This window comes from Telmatherina bonti, assembly GCF_933228915.1.
Source record: "Telmatherina bonti genome assembly, chromosome: 2".
In the NCBI taxonomy this organism is placed as follows: Eukaryota; Metazoa; Chordata; class Actinopteri; order Atheriniformes; family Telmatherinidae; genus Telmatherina; species Telmatherina bonti.
In genome coordinates, this window is record NC_136620.1 from 9,420,869 (window position 1) to 9,443,320 (window position 22,452).

A 22,452-nucleotide genomic window follows, 5' to 3' on the forward strand; every position below is an offset into this window, starting at 1 on the left:
GCTTCATCTCTTGGTGCCCTCTTCCTGATGTATTCATGAAGCTTGGATGTTTCATCTTGGATAGTGGCCTTGATGCTCACTAGTCCCCGACCCCCTTCTTTCACATATATATATATATATATATATATATATATATATATATATATATATATATATATATATATATATATATATATATATATATATATATATATATATGTATATATATATATATATATATATAATATTAAAATTTAGAAAAAGACGGAACTAGTCTGGCAGCAGATTTGACATGAATTAAAGCTATTCATGTGCTAAGCTTTTATGAATTCTAAAATATGGAATTATATAAGTTACACTCAACTCTGCACATCCATGTATTGTTACTCAATACATAATACTGCTGATTGTAATGATGTATTTTGTCTTACTTATGTCAGAGAGGGAGACACTACTTTTCTTTTAACTCCCAGATCTTATGTTGCACTGAAATACTGATGTGATTATACAGCTATTCGATATACACATCTATCTCTCAAGATCTGTGCAAAGCTTAAGTCTTCAGACCTGTGTGGAGCAGTTAGAGGAAAGTACCCTCTCAGGGGAAATATTTTAATGCATCACATTTCAGTCATGCAAGTAGCTACTGGAACACCCCTGTTTCCAAAGGCAGGCATCACATTATAATGCTTCAGCTCATCAAATACAGATTGGATTTCTCTTTCCTCAGAGCCAGAGACGGTCCTCTTGGCGAGTTGAGCCCAGTGAGGGAAAAATACCACCAGAGAGCCAGCTGGAGCTAAAGGTAGTTGCTCACCTCAAGGACACTGTTTACTTCCAGGATGAGCTGGCGGTATCCATACAGGACAGCCAAACGCACATTGTTTCTCTGTCGGCCAGAGGCACTGGCACAACAGTTGTCAGTGATAGGCCTTTTGGGCCCAGCCTTGACCTCGGCACACACTTCAGGTAGAAATCAACTCATGAATTAAAGTTGCCAGAATAATCTGGAAATGTGGGTCTTACACATGTATAAATTCTAATTTGGGATATTGATGTCTTATAAGCCATAGTTTATGCCGTTACTGCTTCAAGCTGACAAACCATGGCAAGCGGATACACCGGTTATACTGGAAGACTGAAGGCCTTCTGTCCTTCACAACAAAACGTAAAGGGGGCAGCTTGTCTGGGAGAACTATTCTACCCCCCATTTCCACTTCAAGGCAAAGAGGTACTTTAAGTGGTGGATCTCTGCCCCCCTCCAGCAGAGAGAAGCCGGCGTTCTCCCTCAGTCCATCTCGAGCCGAGCTTCCTCCAGGCTCATCTGTTGACATGGTGCTGACAGTATCCTCTGACATTCCCAAGGTGATTTTATTTGTTTGCAAACTTCAAAATGAATAAATACTTGGAATTTTGTGATCATAGACAGAATATGTACTTTAGAGTTCATGTTTAAAATGTGTTTTCCCATTTTTCCAGGTTGTGCATGAGCGTCTAGTATGTCATGGCATTATTGGCCCCCAGGGTTGCCAAGAGACCATCATGACTGTAGATGTGACTTGCCGATTTGTGACTCCAGTGCTCAGTTTTTCCTCAAAGCAGCTGAACTTCTACATAGAGAAGGTTGGTCCTGAAAAATGTTAAACAATATTTCTTCCAGGACATGAACATTACTCTGTAATGTTTTTTCTGCACTGTATCCTTAAGTGTTGTTATTTGTAAGTTATGTTTACATAATATTTATCTAATTCAGTGTTGGATTGAATTTAACAAAGTTTTAAATAGTTTAATGACGATAGTTGATTTTGTTATCATTGACTAATTTAAAGCTAAAAAAGGAGATTTTTTTTTTTAGATGTTTATTGGGTATTTACAGTAATAATGACTGAAAATATCTCTATATGCTTAAAGAGGGCAGACAGAGATGTTTACTTGGTCTCTATACTCCACATACCATTCTGATGGGAACTGATACAATCTGTGGGAATTAAGACATGTCTACTTAAACCCGACTTCAGGATCCACAGGGCCAAAAGGATCTACCTCTGCCATCCTGACATCAGATATACTCAGATACTTTCAGATGGTCAGGATGATCTTTATTCCCATCCTGCCTGGTCAGAGCTCCTTGGACAACAGGAAGAGCAATTGGGCATAAATGGCTTATTGTTATACAACCAATATACAACAATAAATCATAATTATATGGCTTATTGTTGCAAATTGCTTAAACTGAAAAGACCTTTCTGAAGTCCAAAATGAACAAGATTACTATGCAAAAATTTATTCAAGTGTTTGTGTTAGATATTTGCACTTATTAAAAGGAATTTCTTAAGTACAAAATTCTGACATAAATATGTGGAAATATTTTACACAAAATCCTTTGTTGTCTGATCTATAAGAAAATTTAATGAAAAGTCCCCATGGCAAAGGTATGATTTAACATACTCTAAGTTGCTGATATCTTCTTCCACATCTTTTATTTCTAAACTCAATGCTTGGCAAACTGACCTACAAGGAGAGATAAATATAAACAATGGAGAAAAGCTCTGTAATGGACTGGCGACATGTCCAGGCTGTACCCTGCCTCTCGCCCAGTGATTGCTGGGATAGGCTCCAGCTTCCCCACAATCCTTAATGGGACAAGTGGTTAAGAAAATGACTGACTATCTGACAATGGAGAAAAGCTTGTCGGGTAGCCCAAACACATTCGTACAATAGGTGTAAAAATGCAGCCATTTAATGTCTGTAACTATTCATCACGTCAGTAAAACTTAACAAATGTAATATGCACATCTCAGGTCTCTGTAGTATAGTTTGACCTAAAATCAAGTCAAACTGGGAAGACATTAGAGATTTGTTACAGGAAATTTTGCCAGGGACACTAGCGCTGGAGCCATTCTTTTGTGCCTATGCCCATGTAGAACCAACATGAATAGCTTTGAAAAGAGAGTGATTACTCTGTCATGGAGAGAATATGGCAACTAGCTAAAGGAGTTGTCGTTATATATACACCACTGAATAAAATCGTATACACTCTGAGAAATAAACAAGACATTTTTGAAAGTGTGGAGCCCTGTTATTTATTATTATTAACTACATGGACAATAATGATTAGACTATTCTGCTGGGGTTTACCTGGGAGACCATAGCTTTCCCTGTTCAGGTCCACACTGCTGTGTTTTGGCTTTCATAGACTCACATATTTTAATTATCCTTTTATGTTTGTTTGTTTGTTTGTTTGTCTGTTTATGTATTTTCTGATTGTATATTTTCTTTAAGAATGTCAATAAACATCTTGTTGAAAAAAATGTGGATTTTAGTTTGAATAAAACAGCAACAGGGAATGCATTAAAAGGGATCAAAGGATCAGATAAATTGTTGTAATTTCATTAAAGTTTCTTTTCCCCCTTTTGTGCATCTTTAAATACAGGTCAAAGGGGAGAGCCTAATGCCCCAATATGAAAAGCTGATCTTAAAGAATGAGTCTTCTTTGTCTCTGTCCATGGAGCTGTCTCTTGTGGAGCCTTTCTTCATGTGTGATGCCCGTGGTGACCACGAGTCAGCCACAACTAAGGTGTGTCTTTATCTCCCTGTCAGCTAAATCATAGTATTTTCTGTTTATTTTCTTAAAGATCAAGGAAAAATAGATGCTCATTTTGGTGGTTTGCAGATATTCAGTGTGATACCATCTGGTAAAACTACAGGAAAAATCTGAGAACCTACAAACTGTAGATGAACTTCTCTTTATATTAATGCTACTGTCTTGCATTACTTTTCATATATACATGTGTTAGCATATTTATCTTTTCAGTGAATTTGTGAGGGATGATTGGGCTGAGTTTTTACTAATATCTAATATGCATGCATCTTGCATGGAGGACTTTCACGGTGCTGAATCATTAATGCCTGTTGTAGCTTGTTCCATCTTATCCTACAAGGAGTGGCATGAAGTAAAAATGATAAGATGCAGATGTTACAGAATCAAAACAAGCTCAAAAACTGTAGTTTTTAATATAATTCTGTCTCCAATATCAGCACTTTGTGTAAACTGAACACCAGAATTTGGAAGCTAAATTAAAATGTCCTTCAGGTGTCCGGCAGTTCTTTAAGCGAAGGTGTTTTGATAAGTCTGGGTCCCATGGCAGGATTACAATAATTCTGTCACTAATTTGTGAGACGTTAAATCTGTGTGAACTTTGGGATTTGTGGGTCATTGGCTGAAATAATAGTAATTTAATTTTTAACCAAGCAGCAATAAACTAAATGCACAGTTTAAGTCTTGCATTCTCTAAATGATTTCTGTCTTTTTGCAGTCCATTGTTTTAGGTGACAGGCACAAGGCTGAGTTGTGGATTTGCTTTGATCCAGCTTTCTATCAGGATCAGGTGTCCCGGATAGTGGATGAGGTAAGTGTAATGCATGGGATTAGATTTGCTGTCAAAGCAGAACTCTGTAACCCAGAGAAGAGGATGAAATTAGAAGATGGAATCTGCTGTGCTTTAGCTCCGCCTCCAACGTACCTCTCTGCAGAGGCTGCATTAAACACATACCAGCATCTGTGGTAATAGCTCAAGGTCAAGCACTTTTCATCTGCCAACACCTGCACAAAGAGCTTTCCAAACTAAAAAAACAACTAAAATAAATAAAGTTATGACAATAATGGGAATTTTCACTGTGTAGCGATCCAAACTAAAGACTGGGAGCTACTGGGGTTAAATCCTGTGCATCTACTATACTTTAATAGATAAACCAAGTGCGTTCTTTTCCATCTTTGTTATTTTCTTTCAGCTTCTAGAAGTGCGTTACTTGGGACACACACAGAAAGACTTTGTGGAGCTCCATGCTGAAGTCCACTATCCAAACCTCCACTTTTCCACCTCCACGGTTGATTTTGGCTGTGTGTACAACTACACAGAGACTCGGAAAGTAATCACAATCACCAACTGCTCCCCGCTGCCTGTGTCTTACCATTGGTCTTTTCTGGTCGACCATAAACACACGGACAGGTATGCTTACACTAATATTGTTAAGATTTATATAATTTAAATAATAAAAATTTATAACATCAGGTGTGTGTAGTTCACTCCTAAAAAAAAGTTCAAATGAAGTTAAAGAAAAATTGAAAAAAAATTATGGAAAAATTGTGTTAAATTAAAATTGGCTAAATTACTTAAATCACACGTAAAACAGAGCTCAAAAAGAATTATTGTAAAGGTTGTTATTAACCATATACTGAATGTTCTGACTTGCAATAGCTGTTACAGATAGCTGAATATTACACTGATTTAGAATTAATGCATTCAAACTAAAATAATAATCTAGATATTCTTCCCCCATAATAAATATGCACTTGTGTAAATTATTGTGTATTTCATTTTCTGTATATTCAGTAGAACAATCGCCTATTGGCCACGAAAATAATTGTAAAAAATGTTAAATGAGGGCTGAATTAAGGGAAGCATGAATTATTTGCATGTGGTTTAATCTGAACTGGTACCATTTTGTTTTTTAGGCTAAAAAAGATCAGAAGTCAGTGGTTTAAAATGAAAAATACTTTTTTTTTTTTTTTTTTTTTTTTTTTGTCTTGTCCAGCATTTAAGCAAGCAGACTGATGTTCTGGATGCTGTGTTCTGCTGAGCAAATTTATTTTGCCAAGGGGAACTTTTGTAGATGTAATGATCCCCTTGTATTTCTTGATTCTTATTTTATTTTTCAATTTGTTTTGGATAATAGCTTGTATTACAGAGTTTATGCTGCTGGACCCGACCGGAAAGGACAGGAAAGGGGCAGAAAGAGAACAGAAAAGAGAACATAAAAAAACAAAAAAAAAAACAAAAGAAAGAGATCAATGCATACATGTATATGCACATACATACCCACCTACATATATATGTATATACACTCGCACATACATTATATATATACATATATACATACATACATACATATACACATACATACACATGCATACACACACATGTACACATACATGCATACATAAAGATAGATATACATACATACATACACACACACACATATATATATATATATATATATATATATATATATATATATATACATATATACACATATACATACTCACATACATACACATACATATACACATACACATACACACACATACACATACACTCACACATATGCATACATATATACATATCCATACACATACATACACATACACACACACATAAGTACACACACATACCCACCCACACACATAAATATATACACCCACACAAGCCAACTCTAGATTCGTGGAGAACAAAACCGTTGACAACCATGAGGACCAGAAACTAGCAAGTTAAGTCAAAAAGACAGAAAGAGAGCTACCTGCTGTTAGTGAATAAACTTGCTGGATGACTCAGTGACTGTGACACATGCAGAACATTCATGCAGAACATTCAGAGTGGAACGTGTTTAGAGAAGAGTGATCATGCCAATGTGACCCCGCCGGCCTACAGCTAGAGGAAGGCCAGGAGAACCCAGAGACCCGGGTAACCGACAGTCACCCCCAGGTACAGATCCCAACCCCCCCACTCCAGAGCCAGCCATACATCTGCCCAGGAGGTGGCGAAGGAGGTGCCCACCCAGAGTCCCCCGCAGTCAGGGGGAACAGGCCCGGGCACCGGCCACCTAGGGCAGACAGAGCGCAGGCCCCAGGGCCCCAAGAGCCCGTGAGCAGCCCCCCGCCCCCGCAGGCAGAGGGCACAGCCCACACCGACGGAGGACCAGGATCCCCAGACCGCCACCCAGCGGCAGCCAGGTCGCACCCCAGCGCACCAGCTGCGCCCCCGGGTACAGGACACCACCCCACCACCACCAAACCACACACACACATATACATGCATACCCCCCCCCCCCCCCCCCCCCCCCCCCCAACACGCACTCCCCTCACACATATACATGCATTACCCCCCCCCCCCCCCCCCCCCCCCAACATGCACTCCCCTCACACATATACATGCATTACCCCCCCCCCAAACACGCACTCCCCTCTCAACCCCCATCCACACAACCCTCTGCAATCCATGCACATCATCCATCACATATACAACCCCACCCCACCTCTACTCACTCACCCATACCAAGTCACACGAACCCCAATCGCCCCCGCCCCCACACACGCTCACCCCCCCCACACACACGCTCACACCCCGCCACCCCATCCCTCTACTTCTACCCAACCACACATGCCCCACCAAACACCCCTCCACCACCCATAGCCCCCCTCCAAACTTCACCCTCACTCACAGATCCCATTCCGCATATACACCCCCCCCTACACACACACACACACACACACACACACACACACACACACACACACACACACACACACATACCCTCACTCCTCCAACACAGGCACACCCCAATACAACCCACGCGCCAACATACCCCTCCACACACACATCTACTCATCCTCACACATCCCTATCCCCTACCCACCTATATCCCCAACCCTAATCCCCCCCCAGCCATCCCACCATCCATCTGTAACCCCATACACCCACTCCCACACATCCTCACCTCACCCCTCCATCATGTCCCATGTGAGATACCTCAGAGGGGGCAGAGGACAGGATGGCCCCGATCAGGGCCCCCATAATTACCGCCCACCACTCCCAGCGTCCCCCCCACCACCCCACAGATGCAGCCGACCCAGCACCCCCCCAGGGCCGGCGACAACCCTCCTACAGCCAGGCCAGCCCAGACTTAGGCCTAATGGACGGCACTCTTCCCCCACCCGTACCCCCCCCCCCAGTAAAGCCCCGAGAGCAGGGGCATGAGAAGACCCTATCATCCCTGCCTCCCCCCCGCTTATGACTGATTGTGAAGTATGTATTAGTTGCAATTAAAACTGAGGGAAGTGCCACGCGGTGTTGGGAGAGGGACCACCTAAGCAGCCCCGCCCACCATACACCGCATGCTCTTCCCCCTAATCATGTGAGTCGTCAGTGTTTTGGTGTTTGGTGTCTAAGTGTAATTAAAACTGGGAGGTGAGCCGAGGCTGGGTGCAGCGATCAAGACCACCTTGATGGCCTTTCTCACCACCCAGCGCCACGTGCACACCTCCCAATACCCTGCCTGTGTGTGATGGGGAGCGGGGAGGAAGAGGGGTTGAGGGATTTAAGTCTGGAGGAAAGTGAGCTTTCCTCCAGAAGGTGAGCCGCCCGCGGCACTGGGCACGCCCCCTACTCCCAGGGCCCCCCAAGGACCAGGACAAGCCGGGGACAGCCATCCCCGTAACCAGAGTCTTCGGCGACTCTAACCAGAGAGTCATCACCGACCCAAGAGGGGACCAACTCACCACACGCAGAAGGGGGGCATGAGGACAAAGAGGAGGCGGGGCGGCAGAAGGGGAATCCCAGACCGACTGTCCACCGCCCCCTCACTCACAGAGGACACCCCCACCTGGGGACATGAAGTCCCCCCTTGTCCACACATCGGCACTTCACACTGTCTCAGCACAAACCTACAGCCACACACACACACACTTCCGGACACATTCAGGTCCACCCAGCCACCCGTTCAGCCCACCCTTAAAACCATCCTCCTGACCCCCACGTCACATCCAAATCTCCCCCACTCCCATCCATCATATCTACACTTATCCACCAACCTACCACACACATGCACCACCCACTCCCCCATACATACACGCCTGCCCCCCCCACACACACACACAGACAGCACGCCCCCCCTCCTCCCCCCCCCACACACACACCCGTATACATGCACCACCGCCACTCCCCACATACACGCATCACCCCACTCCCCTACACACACGGCACTACCCCCCCCACCGACACCACGACACCCCCCCCCCCCACACACATCATCACACTTCCCCACCCACACACATCCACATACCTATGTACCGCCACCAGTCCTCAACGCACACCCCCTACACACATCCCTCCATACACACTCACATCCCATCCACACTATCAAACACCCCCCACTCAACAAGTCCCAGGGTCGCAACCAGGCACCAGAGCACGTACCTGCCCGCCGCCGCAGCGGCAGGTCCAGGTCAGCCCAGCCCCCCCCCCGGCACAAGCCGACCCCCCACCCCCAAGAGACAGGGGACAACCCCGGGCACCGGAGCCCGGGACCCCGCCCAGCCCACCCCACGGCGGCACAGGCGCCCGTTACGGAGTCACGCCCGCCAACCCATCCCCCGCCAGCGACCTCGCCCCGCCGCTGCGCGGCAACTCCAGCCGCTGGCCCATCCAGGTCCACAGTAGGGCTAGAAACCTAGCCACTCCAGCAATGGAGCAGTCAAAATCCCCCCCCAGGAGCCCACCACAGACCCACAGCCCCCAGAGAACCCCAACCGGCCACCAACCCCGAGCGCAATAAGGTCACATTCTCCCCCCCATACTAAGTGATGGAGCTGATCACAGGGGACCAGAGGGAATAAAGTTCAGCTGACTGATCCCTTGAGGAGGCAGACATCATCTCGACACTGATGTGATCTAATAAGAGATTTCTGAACTGCTGGATACACAGACTTTGTTTGCTTTTCCAGTTTAGAAGGATAGTTTTCTTTGCGATACATAAACTGGTGAGGATTAAGTTTGCAGAATTAAATTCTATGTTAATTTCACCCAAGTAACCCAGTAGGCCCAGTTTGGGGTTTGTAGGGATGTTACATTTCAAGCAATTTGACAGATCTTTACATACCTGAAACCAGAATTCCTGGACAGGTGGGCAAGACCACAAAGCATGGTAGTAGCTGTCAGTCGTGTTGCCAGTGCAGTGTGGACAGATGTTTGATTGTGACAGACCCATCCTGAACATCCTGTGTCCTGTATAATGAGTTCTATGCAGAATTTTAAATTGTATTAGTTGCATGTTTGAATTCTTAGTCATTGTAAATGTATTTGAACAGATTTGAGACCATTCATTTTGGTCAAAGTTACTGGATAAGTCTGCTTCCCATTTAGAAGTTGGGAGACATATGGAATCGTCTAGCTTTGATAGTAATCTATATATTTTGGATAACAGTTTCGGGGCATTGAGATTTAAGAATTCTGCAGCCCTGATAGGTAGCTGCAAGTTTAATTGATCAGGGGTGTATTTCTTACCTATAATAGATTTAAGTTGGTGGTATTCTAAGAATTTTGTGCTGCTGATTTCATATCGTGAAGTAATTGTATCAAAAGGGAGAAAGTTCCCATTTTCTATTAAATGTTCTAACTGTTTTATTCCTTTATTCTTCCACTGAGGGAAGTTTATCATTTTCCGGTTTTGCTGGATGTCGGGATTGTTCCAAATAGGTGTAAGTTTGCATGGAATAAGCAAGGATTTGGTTAGTTTAAGAAATTCCCACCAGGCCATTAGTGAGGAGCTGATATTAATGCTTTTAAAGCATTTTTGGCGTTTGACAGCTGTGCTGATAAATGGCAGGTCTGAAATTGCCATATCCTCACACATAGCTTCTTCTATATTAAGCCATGGTTCATCTAGATAGCTAGGTTTAAGCCATTTAGAGATGTATTGTAGTCTATTGCTTATAAAGTAATTTTGGAAATGAGGCAAGTCTAAGCCACCGCTATCTTTAGTCTTCTGGAGTGTTTTTAGACTAATCCGTGGTGGTTTGTCTTTCCAGAGAAATCTAGTAACATTAGAGTCCAGCGATTTAAACCAGGTGGAGGGAGGTTTAATGGGGATCATTGAAAACAGATAATTGATTTTAGGTAGAATCATCATTTTTATAGTGGCAACTCTTCCCATTAGTGATATGGGTAAAGATTTCCACCGTGTGAGATCGTCCTCAATTGTTTTTAGTAGAGGGACATAATTTAGCTTTATAAGGTCTGACAGTCTGGGTGAGATGTTTATTCCCAAGTATCTAATATCTCCTGACTGTAAAGCAGTGTCAGGAGTATTATGGAAGGAACAGTTGATGGGTAGAACGGTGGTTTTAGACCAATTAATGGAATATTCAGAAATTGATGAGAATTTATTGATGAGTGCGATTGTCTGACAGATGGATGATTGTGAATTTTGAAGGAAAAGTAATACATCATCAGCATAAAGACTGGTCTTATGCTCCATATTTCTACAGTTAATGCCTTTAATGTCTTTGTTTTGTCTAATGCTAGCTGCTAAGGGTTCAATAAAGATTGCAAAAAGTGAGGGGGAGAGTGGACAGCCTTGTCTGGTGCCTCTCTGCAATCTGAAGCTGTGAGAAGTTTGATCATTTGTCCTGACGCATGCATTTGGATTGCTATACAGTATCTTTATCCAGTCGATAAACGATGAGCCAAACCCGAATTTTCTTAATGTTGCAAATAAGAATTTCCAGTTCACCCTGTCAAATGCTTTTTCAGCATCTAGAGAGATTATTGTAGTTTCCAGGTTATGTATGGTGGCATAATCAATTAGATTTATTAGTCTGCGCGTATTAGTGGTGGAATGTCGTCCCTTGATAAATCCTGTTTGATCAGGATGTATGATAAGTGGAGTTATTTTTTCTAGTCTTGTAGCAAGCACTTTACTGATTATTTTAAGATCTACGTTCATTAGTGATATTGGACGATAACTAGATGGGAGTTTGGGGTCTTTTCCTGGATTTAGTATTACTGTAATACTAGCCAAATTCATGTTTTGAGATATTCGACCTTTTTCCTTAATTTCTGAAGCCATTTTATAAAAAGTGGGTGCTAGTATAGACCAAAATTCTTTATAATATTCAACTGGAAAACCGTCTGGTCCTGGAGCTTTATTGCTGGGCATGTGTTTTAAAGCTTCATGTAGTTCCCCTACTGAAATGGGTGCGTCCAAAACCATTTCCTGATCCTGTTGTAACTTTGGAAGATTGAGGTAGCTGAGAAATTCCTCAATGCTGTTGTCTGATGGATCTGTTTCTGAGGAATATAATGTTTTATAGAAATCCCTAAATGTGTCATTTATTCCATCAAGATCATGGAGGATATTTCCTCTTGAATCTTTAACAGAGGAGAAAATGAAAAATACTTAATGGCACTCAAGTTGAGGGGCTTTACAAACTTAAAGATATGGTTTAAAAATAATCCTTCTACTTCATTTCATTATGCATTATTCTTGGAAAAACCTTTTGTTACTTTCCGCTGTGCAGCTGATTTTTTATCGCGCTTGATATTTTCAGGCAACATTAAATTTACTGTATACTTTAATACAGCTTCTTTTTGCCACAACAAAAGAACCTATCTATCTATCTATCTATCTATCTATCTATCTATCTATCTATATATATATATATATATATATATATGTGTATATATATATATATATGTATATATATATATATATATATATATATATATATATATATATATTAATATATATATATATATATATATATATATATATATATATATATATATATATATATAAGCTTGGAATACCAGATTCAGATACCCAAACAGAATTGATCCAAGCCTTTATTAAATCTGCCAACTTGAAGGCTTCGGTACAGCAGCTATACATTTAACTCTTAGCTGAAAGCCAGATCCATTATAAATCCTCTTGGGAAGACACATTTACTGATTGTGTACTTTATAAACTTTACAGTGAGCCTTTTTCTAGGCTTTGCTTCAGCTCCTCTGGACTGAACTGTGAATACTATATTAGTCTTTCCATGGTCTTAAAGTAGACAACTGCAGTAGCTCTGCAAGATTTGTTTGCATTCAATCAGCTTTTTCCTTTGAACCTCTTTCATGTATTGGTATTTGTCCTTTTGGTCTCTTCTTCTTTCTACTTTGCTTATTTTTTTCTTTTCATTTTCCTCCACCTCTCTTAATTCTCCTGTGCTTCTGGTTCCTGCCTAATCCTTATCAAGCTCCTCTTTTCCTTCTTCACCCTTTCCGTCTTAGATTGTGACCTCTCCTATCAATCCCTCTCATAGGCCACTGTGCTAATTAAATGGAGACCTCACTCAGTGTGCACATGCTTCCTCTAAAGTCTCTTTCTCCCACACAAAACCTGCACTATCTACACATGTTCAGCTAATTACATCCCTATCAGTAATTACACCACAGCCCTCGGAGATGGGATTTTCAGTCGAGCAAACTGCTCTATGTATTTATCCTTTTCATAGATAGAGGCAGTGAAATATCTGTAGATACAGCAATGTCTGTTACAACTCTGTTCCAGTAAGATGGAAATTAAAAGCTTAAGCTTATTCCAGCATTTTGATTGCCCTTTAGCTTCATAAATACATGAAGGAGTAGTTGACTGTGTCATAAATGATTAACTGATCTAAATGAATGACAGGTAACTTAAGTTTGTTGAATAGTATTTCTCTATTCTTGTCCTGAAGTACCACTGCCCTGCATGTTTAATGTTATACTACTCCGACAAGCCTGAGTCAGATTAATGGACCTCCTCATCATCATGTCCTTTGTAAGCATCTAATGACACGTTCATGGCACCCAGTTGTGTTAAAGGTGCATTTACATCAGGATAGTCCACTAGACTCGGTCCGATTGGGGACTCGGCTCAGTTGTAGGGGGGTGTATCCATTCAGACCAAGATTGCATTCACACTGCACTTTGGTCAGACGCGCTTTTCATTTCTGCTCATATGTCTTCATCCCCTTTCATTAAAGAAAAGGCTGAATTTACAACAGTCACTCAAATAACTGGAGACTTAAAAAAGGAACATTAACTAAAAATTAGCAAAAATATAATTTAGTAATATAAGACACTATTTTTTTTATTTAATTGAGTTGATGAAAGAAAAACAAACAAACAACCAAATGTGTCCTGGACAAATGAGAGACTTTTCTGTTGAACAGTGGGACAAAATACCTGTCAACAGGTGCAGAAGTCTGACTGAGAGGAACAGAAAACACCTGACTGGAGCGGAAACATTAAAGGATTGTTCAACTAAATATTACTTTATGACTGATGGAATATGTAATAAATTATCTTATTTGTTTTCTTTTTTAAAAATATTTCTATTGAACCAGAATTAGAAAATAATGTCATGATTTTCATAAAACCTTTTATTTATTATTACTTAAGTCAGTTTCAGTTTATTTTACAGGCAGCTGTTTTTTTTCCTTCTTTAATGAAAGGTATGAATAAATATGAACACAACTGTACAAACAAGAGTAATACCAGGCTAAAAAAACTTATTTTTCTGTTCATGGATCTCAAACTACAGTCCTCGAGGACCACTGCGCTGTAGGCTTTAGGTGTTTTCCTGCTTTAAGACACCTGATTCAAATTAACGGGTTACTGTGCAGATCAGGTATGGAGCAGGGGGAAATCTGACACCCGCAACAGGACACCTGTCAAAAATTTCTAATAATGTGACCCTGAATAAGATTAAGCAGTATAAAAAATAAATAAATAAATGTATCTGCAGTCAGTCTGCAGACAGCTAGTTCCTGGCTTTCAGTCCTGTTGTTTTGTTGATGCTTGTATTCCAGTCAAAGATTATAACTAATTAAAAAGTCCATCTTAGAGAATTGTGATGATCAGAAACCGTGGTCCGGCTGCAACGCTACACCTCAATATGATCATAGATAGATGTATGTCCTCTAAGAGGGAAACATACTTGACTGAGAAAAAATTTCACAACACTAAATTTGAGGACAGATTACCACTGATATTGGGAATTTATTTATCTGGCTTTTTACAGAGAATGCATCTTTCTTAAAACAAAGGAAAAAAGAAAAATAAAAGCTGTTTGTACATTGTACTTGTGGTATGGAAACTATTATAATGATGATGTGTGATTTGGATTTTTCACCAATGGTTGCTGAGAATACCAGTTATTTGCATTAGTTTGCATTCTGTAGATTAGATTGGTTTAACTTTGTCATTACCTAAAGTCATAACAGGGAAGACTGAACCAGTGCTTAGCTTCTGAACACATACTTACTTCACTCTTTACACAACATAAAAATGTAAGGATCTGGCTATATTCCTATATGACCCTATTGTAAAGGAGTCCTGTTCAGCTACATCATGTTATAGTCGTCAGGTTCATGTGCCTGAGCAACACACCTCAACAAACTGCGAACTTATAGAAAAGAAAAAAGAAGAATGTAAATGTTTATTTTCTTAGTCTAGACTATCCAGCAGTGGCATATGGACCTGACTTCAAATTATAATGAAAACTGTTCAATGAAAAGATTATTTACTTTTACTATTATTTGTAGTAATAGTAGTTGTAGTTGTATTAGAAATATAATTTAAACTTCTAGATTAAACTTCTACTACTCCTAATTATAATGATAATAATACAACTACTACTACTACTACTACTACTACTAATAATAATAATAATAATAATAATAATAATAATAATAATAATAATAATAATAATAATAATATTAAGAATAATGATAATTAAAATAATAAAAAAGATTTGAATTCACAAGTACTTAATCACATACACACATCCCACTGGTTTACATATTTCCCAGCATCCATTTGTCTGCACCAGTACACTTGTCATTTTTCAGCAACGTGTCTGTAGTTTTTTATCATCACGCCTTTTTGCTGACAGACTGCTGGAGTTGAAATGTTTGCGGTTCAGTGGTCTCTGTATGTGGCTATTTCAGTGTGAATACAGCAAACGCTCACGTGCAAGGTCAAAGAAAGAGAGACAAATATGAGGATGTCAGAAAGGGTCTTTCTGTTTTGAGGAGAACTCTTGCAGAGTCATCATGTGCTGTCACACCAGCAGCTCTAAACCTCTTCTTAGGAAACCCATATTTTAAAAGATGTGTTTTTACCCCGACTATTCCCAAACTGTTGTGCCAGTCCCTCTTAAATTGTTATTTAGAAAAATTTGGGTTTTTTTTTCAGATATATTTATACGTAGTGTTACATCTTGACATCACTGGATGTACTAATCTGTGTTTAATAAAGCTGGACCATTCATCAGAGAGCCACCATACAACAGTGCCCCCTGGTGGTTCATTTCCTGCCATTCAAAACACTTCTGTCACCACCCTCAGCAACTGCATGTGCAGTCTGTATGCAGACTTTGAGGCACTCACACGTGCACTCTCCAGCGCCTACTCTCAGTCTGTAGCAACAATGTAGCCTGGCTGGGTGATTTAATACAGAACTTTTTCCACCCAGCTTTGAGATGGCTTCACTCATTAAATCGCTTTCATTCTCTTCCATGTTTATTCAGCACTTCACTGCAATCTATCCTGACCTGTTTCCTGCTGCTTGCCTATTGAAATTCCTCTTAATTATAGAACACCCTGTTTAATTAACTTGATGGATGCACCCAGTGTGATCCCACGGGGAACGAGAGAGAAGTGTAGAGAGAGAAAATGAGAGTCTGACTTCTTTGGGCTGTGGGTGCTGAAGATTTTCCTTTTCTCTTGGGCATTACATTATGTGTCAATGATGCACTGGCTATACAATAAAAGCTTGTAATCTACTGCTGGCTGTGTTCCCTGTATATATTTCTCTGCTTCCAAATGGGTTTTTTTTATGTGACTGTTTTCAATAAGACAGAAGACTGAAATCACTGTGGAAGGATTTCCCTAAATGACATTTATCATTTTTTAAAATCTTACAATTGTGAACAAAAATTAAATATTCCATTTTTCTGATATTTTATTAACCTTTTCTCTCAGAGACACAACGTTTGGAGAACTAGGGAATGACCAGATGAGTCTGGAGAGTGACACTGAAGAAAGGCCATGTCGCTCCTCAACGCTCTCTCCTGCCTTTTCTCTTCCTCCCAGCCTGAGGCCCAAAAATGCAAATGAGCAAAGCTGCTTGCTGCACCTGGTTCGTGTGGAAGAGGTAGGCAAATGTGCAACTAAAAACAAATCAGGGTTTCCCTGAGAGTGTTAGTAGGCAGCCAACAGCTAATAGTGAAGCCATACGTTGTGTATAAACTACTGTGAAGATGAAACCATATGCACACTCCACATCTGTGCACTCTTTCTTTTTAATATTGCTGTCAATGGTGATAATATCCTCTGTTGTTAGTGTACAGTCTAGCCTTCTACATGTTTATGATTACATTCACAGGATTATCTTTAATACATTACAGTTCAAGTTCAAGCTATTATATAGCACATTTTTTGCCACAGCAGTTGTGCTGAACAATAAAGCAACAAACAACAACACGCCACAATTTAAAATTCAACACTACACAGTAAAAATAAAGAAAATCTGTTATAAAAAAAACCTTGAATAAAAGTAGAATTAAAAGACACAAAGGAAAAGCTCAGGTTTATCTCAAATAGCAGTGAAAAAATTGGGTTTCAGGTACAGACTTAAACCCAGAGATGGACTGGACAGCTCTGATCTAATGGGGAGGGCTTTATATACCTTGCTGTAATACCTTGCTGTAACTGTCGTGATGCCAGCCTTGCTGAACTTTTCTGATAAAACTAAGCTCATATCTGACTATATGTAACTTTTTCAGTTCTGCCTCTATAAATATTTTCATTACCTAACTATCTATGATATCTAGGTTTTTTTAATTATTATTTCACTTATTTCATTTATTCTGTAGAAAAAAATAAAAATTAAACAAGTGTTGTGGAATTTATCAGATGAGAAATAAATCTAGAAATCAACTGTTTTCTGTTCAATTTATTGACCATGTACAGATGTTGCGAGGTCTCGAGAGCTCTGCCCCTGCTCATGGTGTTACAGCGATCTTTAGGCATGCACCAATAACCTTTACCTGGCAGCACTACTCAAAACAGCTGCCAGCTAGAAGATAACAACTGTCAAAGCTGAAGCTGGCCTTGAACTGAACATTTAGTTTTATGCATGAACCTACTAAAACAAGCTTTCTGAACTACTCTAAACTTTGCAGAATATATATTTTGTACGACATAAAAGAAGCTTAATAAAGGAGTAACATGTTAAAACTACACTATGTGCATAATTTCCACCAAAACAAGCTATGATTTTAATTATTCCAAGTTTGGGTTAACCTCAGCATGACATCATGACATCACCTCTATTGGTGAATATTGCTTTTTGTCTCATCCATCCATCTGTTGGCTGTACTTTATCATATTATTCCAATGCAGGGATTTTACCTTTATCTGAGAGGCAGGGTGCACCAGCACAGCTTGACAGCTAGGATGTCTTATTTCTATACCATATACATAGATAATCTCTTCAGTTTGAATAATGACCGGTAAACCTCATGCAGAAATAAATTTCTATGTGATCGACAATATGTCTCATGATTATTATTCTTTTCTGATGCCTCCCAGGCTCATAAATTTGTTATAGCTTTGCTAGTTTCTCTCATGCTACATTACTGCCAAACACTGTTTTATGAAGCATATAAATTCTGATATACTGATATTAATACAGTATATCCCGTCCAAAAAACATGGTCTATGCATAGTATATGCACTTCAAGTGATTTGGGTCTTTTATTTGGAGTATCACTGGACCAACTGGGAAAAATAGGAAGAAATTAGAATTAAATATGGATGTTCTACAGTTTTATATTCTCTCTATGCAGGTATTTGATATATCGCCAATGTACGGTCTTCTACAACCTGGTGACCAGCAGCTCATCACATTCTTATTCTTTGGTCATGAAAATGTCAGCAAAGAGGTGGTGGCGCAGTGTCATGTGGAAGAAGGACCTTTGTATAAAATCCAACTGAGAGGGGAAGCTTCAGTGATCAATTACAGCCTTGAATCTACTCATCTTGACTTTGGACAGCAGGTATGTTCAGAGCTGAAGGAATTTAGCTTCCTGGAGGTTTTTTTTTCTTTTTTCTGATTATTTTTATTGGAAAAGTTCCACCTGACAAAAATTAGATTAGATTATTATTACTTTAATTTAGAAGACATTTTAATCCAAGGTAACTTCCAGAGGAAGAAACACTGTAGGAGCTTTGTGGTATTTATGTTACTCCAGACATTTATGTAGTTGCTTGTTGAAAGCAGAAGACTGATCCAGCAGCATTCTGGCCAAAGGACAAGAGTTTACTTTCCGCTTCTGTTTGTTTGTTTGTTTGTTCAGATGATGGATTTTACACATAAATATTTTTTTTGGGATCCTGTGAGTTTCTGCCTGGCACTTCTGTTTTAACAGAACATTATCAAGGTTTAGAGGTTCAGTGGTAAATTTAATTCATTTTTAAGCCAGTTCACACTCTGATTATCAGCTCTTGAAATGTGTCTTGGTAGTTGCCACATAAACTGAGATGGAATAATTATGAGAAACTGGGATCGGCAGTAAAGCTCAACAAGGCTGATAGGAATAGTTAAATAATTAGAAACATTTTAAACGTCAGACAGCTAAAAGACATCTCCTCAATCTGGAATAAAGTGTAGCTGAAGTAAATACTAGGTAGGCCAAGGTAAGGAACATTAAAGGATACAAACAAAGTATTTGTAAATATAAAAAGTTGCTTGAGGTGTTGTGCATCCTTTTTGTTGAATTTTAAACACCTAAACTTCTTCCTGTTCAGAAGCTACCTTTCACATAAATCTGTGTCTTTATACTGGGATTGGTTTCTTATTTACAGCTGAGGCCATGCACATGACTGGTGTTCAACTGCTGCTAATCACTGGATTTTGTCAGAAGCAGAATCTTTTCAAGCTACTCTCAGTTTTTTTAATTCCACTTTGGTTGTCTCGTTCTTGTTGTTCTGTGGCCATCTGTTATCTCCTGCATGTGTCACACCGCGTTTCTTACACAAAGCTAACTGGCTTTTCTCTAAACATGATGGAATGACGCATTCTGCAGTATTTGAAATGATGCATTGTGCATGAAGTTTTGGCAAATCTAAGATTGTAAATTGTTTTTTTACACAGTCTGAGAAGATATTTAATGTTGTTTAATAGATAGATATGGATTTAGCATGTGATGTTTTATATTACACAGGAAAAGAAGACCCAGAGAGAGGATGCACACTAATTCTAAATGTCATTGCTTTCATTTCCACACTTTTCATTTCATTTCCACGTGGTCTTTTTCACGTTCCCACTCTCTTTTAGTATGCACGCCACTGGGACCAGTTATCATTGATATTCAAAACAAGGACACATTGATTTTTGATTTAGGTAAAATAGTGATTCAGCAGAACCTTCCTCTGGCCTTTCTGTCTATTCAGCGTTCCTCCCTCTCTCGCTGTCTTTCTCTGTTTTACTCATGGCGTTCTGTTTTAGTCCGAGAGCAGAATTATCCATATAAGTTAGGAGGTCTTCAAACAGGCGGGTTTGTCACTGCTGCAGCAGTCTTTTATTATTTTAAGATTTGCCTTCCTGTTTCTTTTTGTTCAGACAGCGCTAATTCAAAACAGAAGCTTTGTTTCTTGTCTTTCTAAGACACAAAATGTGTCTAAATTCTTGCAACGCTTTAAGACATTTTTTGTGTGTCTGCTTCACAAGACACTAGGTGGGGTTGGCTGCCCGTATGCTGCAGAGCTTGTTTACATGATCTTCATTAGGAACAAATCTGCTGCCCGTCTTTGAAGTAGACGAGTATTGTATCTGTCCTTTTGTTTGTCTTTCAGCTGTTTTACAGCGTCAGGGAAGTTGAGGTAACCCTGAAGAACACTGGCAAAGTGGGCTTCAAGTTCAGTATCGTTTACCCTCAAAGAGGGGAGGAGAAGCTTGGGGAGGAAGAAGAGGTACAGATTATGGCCTTGGAAAAGAAGGGAGAGCTTCTACTTGCTCAGCAATGTGGAGTCAAAGAAAAATATAAGGAGGAGCAGAATATAAGACCTGGGTGGCCCATGGTGATCCCAGCTGTGGTGAGTTATTCATGGGAATGACTGGGTGGACTTTTATACAACCCAACCAGAATGAATGCATGGAAATGAAAATGTTTTATTAGAATATAAAGATCGACTTGAGCAGTTTTTCTGAATATTTTTGTGTGGCTTTCTGGCAGGGTTACATTGATGCTGGTTCAGACCAATGTCTGCGTGTACTCTACCTGCCGGGCATCCCTGAAGTGTTTGAGAAGCACCTTCAGCTGCAGGTGGCTTTCCTACCTGCACAGGAGATTACGTTGACCGGAGAGGGAGTGTTTCCAAGGATCAGCTTGAATTTACCACGAAACTTGGGTATGCACAGATATGCTCCAATCACACTGAGTTACCAAAAATCTACAATTAGATGGATTTAAAGTACCACTATAAACTTATTTATTTATTTATTTTATAAAGTTATTTTAAATCAAACCACATAAGCTTTCACCACTAATTTTTCCTTTAATTACCCAAACATATGTTCCTGATTGCAAAAACACAAACCCACAGTAGTGCATTGTCTGTCTATCCTGGAATGTTTTGGGAAATGAATATATCCCCTCTAACTGTACCTTACTTGTGTTTTCTTGTTTTACTGTCCAACCACTTTTGTGAAAACATAAAGTCAAATATTTGGCTAAAAGAGATGTCTCCTTAATAATTTCATGATGTGACACTGATTGTCTGGAAGCAGACGATTGTTCCAGTGACACAGTGCAACAGGCCAGAGCAGCTGTGGAGGCAGAAAGAGTCACACAGGAGCTTCTGGATGGGAACACTGCTACAATGCAGGCGACCTGCTTACTCACGGTCAGTAAAACATGTAAACATAGATTAAGTCTGGAAAACTGTATTTTTTAGAAACATTTTTTAAAGGATTGAAAAATTAAACTTATATTTGGATGTTCAGGGAGCTCTAAGATTACAAGTTGTAACTTTGTGTCAACACGAAAAGCAGTTTCTGTATAACACTGTAGGAAAACTGACTGCAGTCCATCCGTCGATGCTTTGTTCTTTTGGGCCTTTCGGACAAATCAATTTTAACTGATTTCTAAGTGATTTATGAAATGTTGAAATCAGAAAAGTATTCAGGAACTAATGGACAGATAAGAAGTGACAAATGAACTGAATGAGACAACAGAGCTGTGTGATCAGTAGGGCAGTGGCACGCATGGTGTGGTTGATAAGACTTTAGGTTAAAATAAACTAAGAGATCTTGAAGTGTTCAGAGGAGTTGTCTATTATAATATTTTTAAAGGACTTAATATGAGTTAAACGTGTTAAAAAAGTTTTCCAGACAGTAAAAAGAAGGAAGAAATAACTGTCCCTGCAGAGACTCATACCTCCGGTGAATCAGCAAGCATGATGTATTTTATTCAAGTCATTGTTTTTACTGTTTTACTTTGTCTCCCTCTGAGAACAGTGATTCTTTTTTTTTTTTTTTTTTGCATCTGTTGTATCTTTATAAAGACATCGCTGTGGCATTGCAGTCTGCCTGTATACTCTCATAGTCAAAATACATTTTTCATATATTGTGATTGTGCAGCTGCATCTCCTCTGCTGGTAACCAGCTCATTCTGCAGGCTGTCTTTATATTGATTTTGCAGGTTGTCCTGTTTGCCAGGACAAGAACCACGGGACTACCTTGGAAATAGCAATTTGCTGCTTGTCCCTTCAGTATTTACTCATAGTGTTAAGTGTCGTCCCAGTGACATGCCTGACATCTCCCC

General features: G+C 39.9%; 1 protein-coding gene across 1 annotated transcript in view; it reads left to right on the plus strand.

Annotated features, from left to right (window-relative positions):
- The window catches only part of hydin (HYDIN axonemal central pair apparatus protein), a gene marked incomplete at both ends in the record, with an annotated part of 105,642 nt that overhangs the window by 30,892 nt on the left and 52,298 nt on the right, over positions 1 to 22,452 (plus strand). Inside the window, 11 exons of the mRNA XM_079252078.1 lie at positions 710 to 948; positions 1,203 to 1,344; positions 1,459 to 1,602; positions 3,413 to 3,556; positions 4,296 to 4,388; positions 4,771 to 4,988; positions 16,607 to 16,778; positions 18,475 to 18,684; positions 20,483 to 20,722; positions 20,863 to 21,037; positions 21,417 to 21,532. Coding sequence (XP_079108204.1) covers positions 710 to 948; positions 1,203 to 1,344; positions 1,459 to 1,602; positions 3,413 to 3,556; positions 4,296 to 4,388; positions 4,771 to 4,988; positions 16,607 to 16,778; positions 18,475 to 18,684; positions 20,483 to 20,722; positions 20,863 to 21,037; positions 21,417 to 21,532 — 1,893 coding nt within the window. The remainder of the gene's footprint in view (positions 1 to 709; positions 949 to 1,202; positions 1,345 to 1,458; positions 1,603 to 3,412; positions 3,557 to 4,295; positions 4,389 to 4,770; positions 4,989 to 16,606; positions 16,779 to 18,474; positions 18,685 to 20,482; positions 20,723 to 20,862; positions 21,038 to 21,416; positions 21,533 to 22,452) is intronic.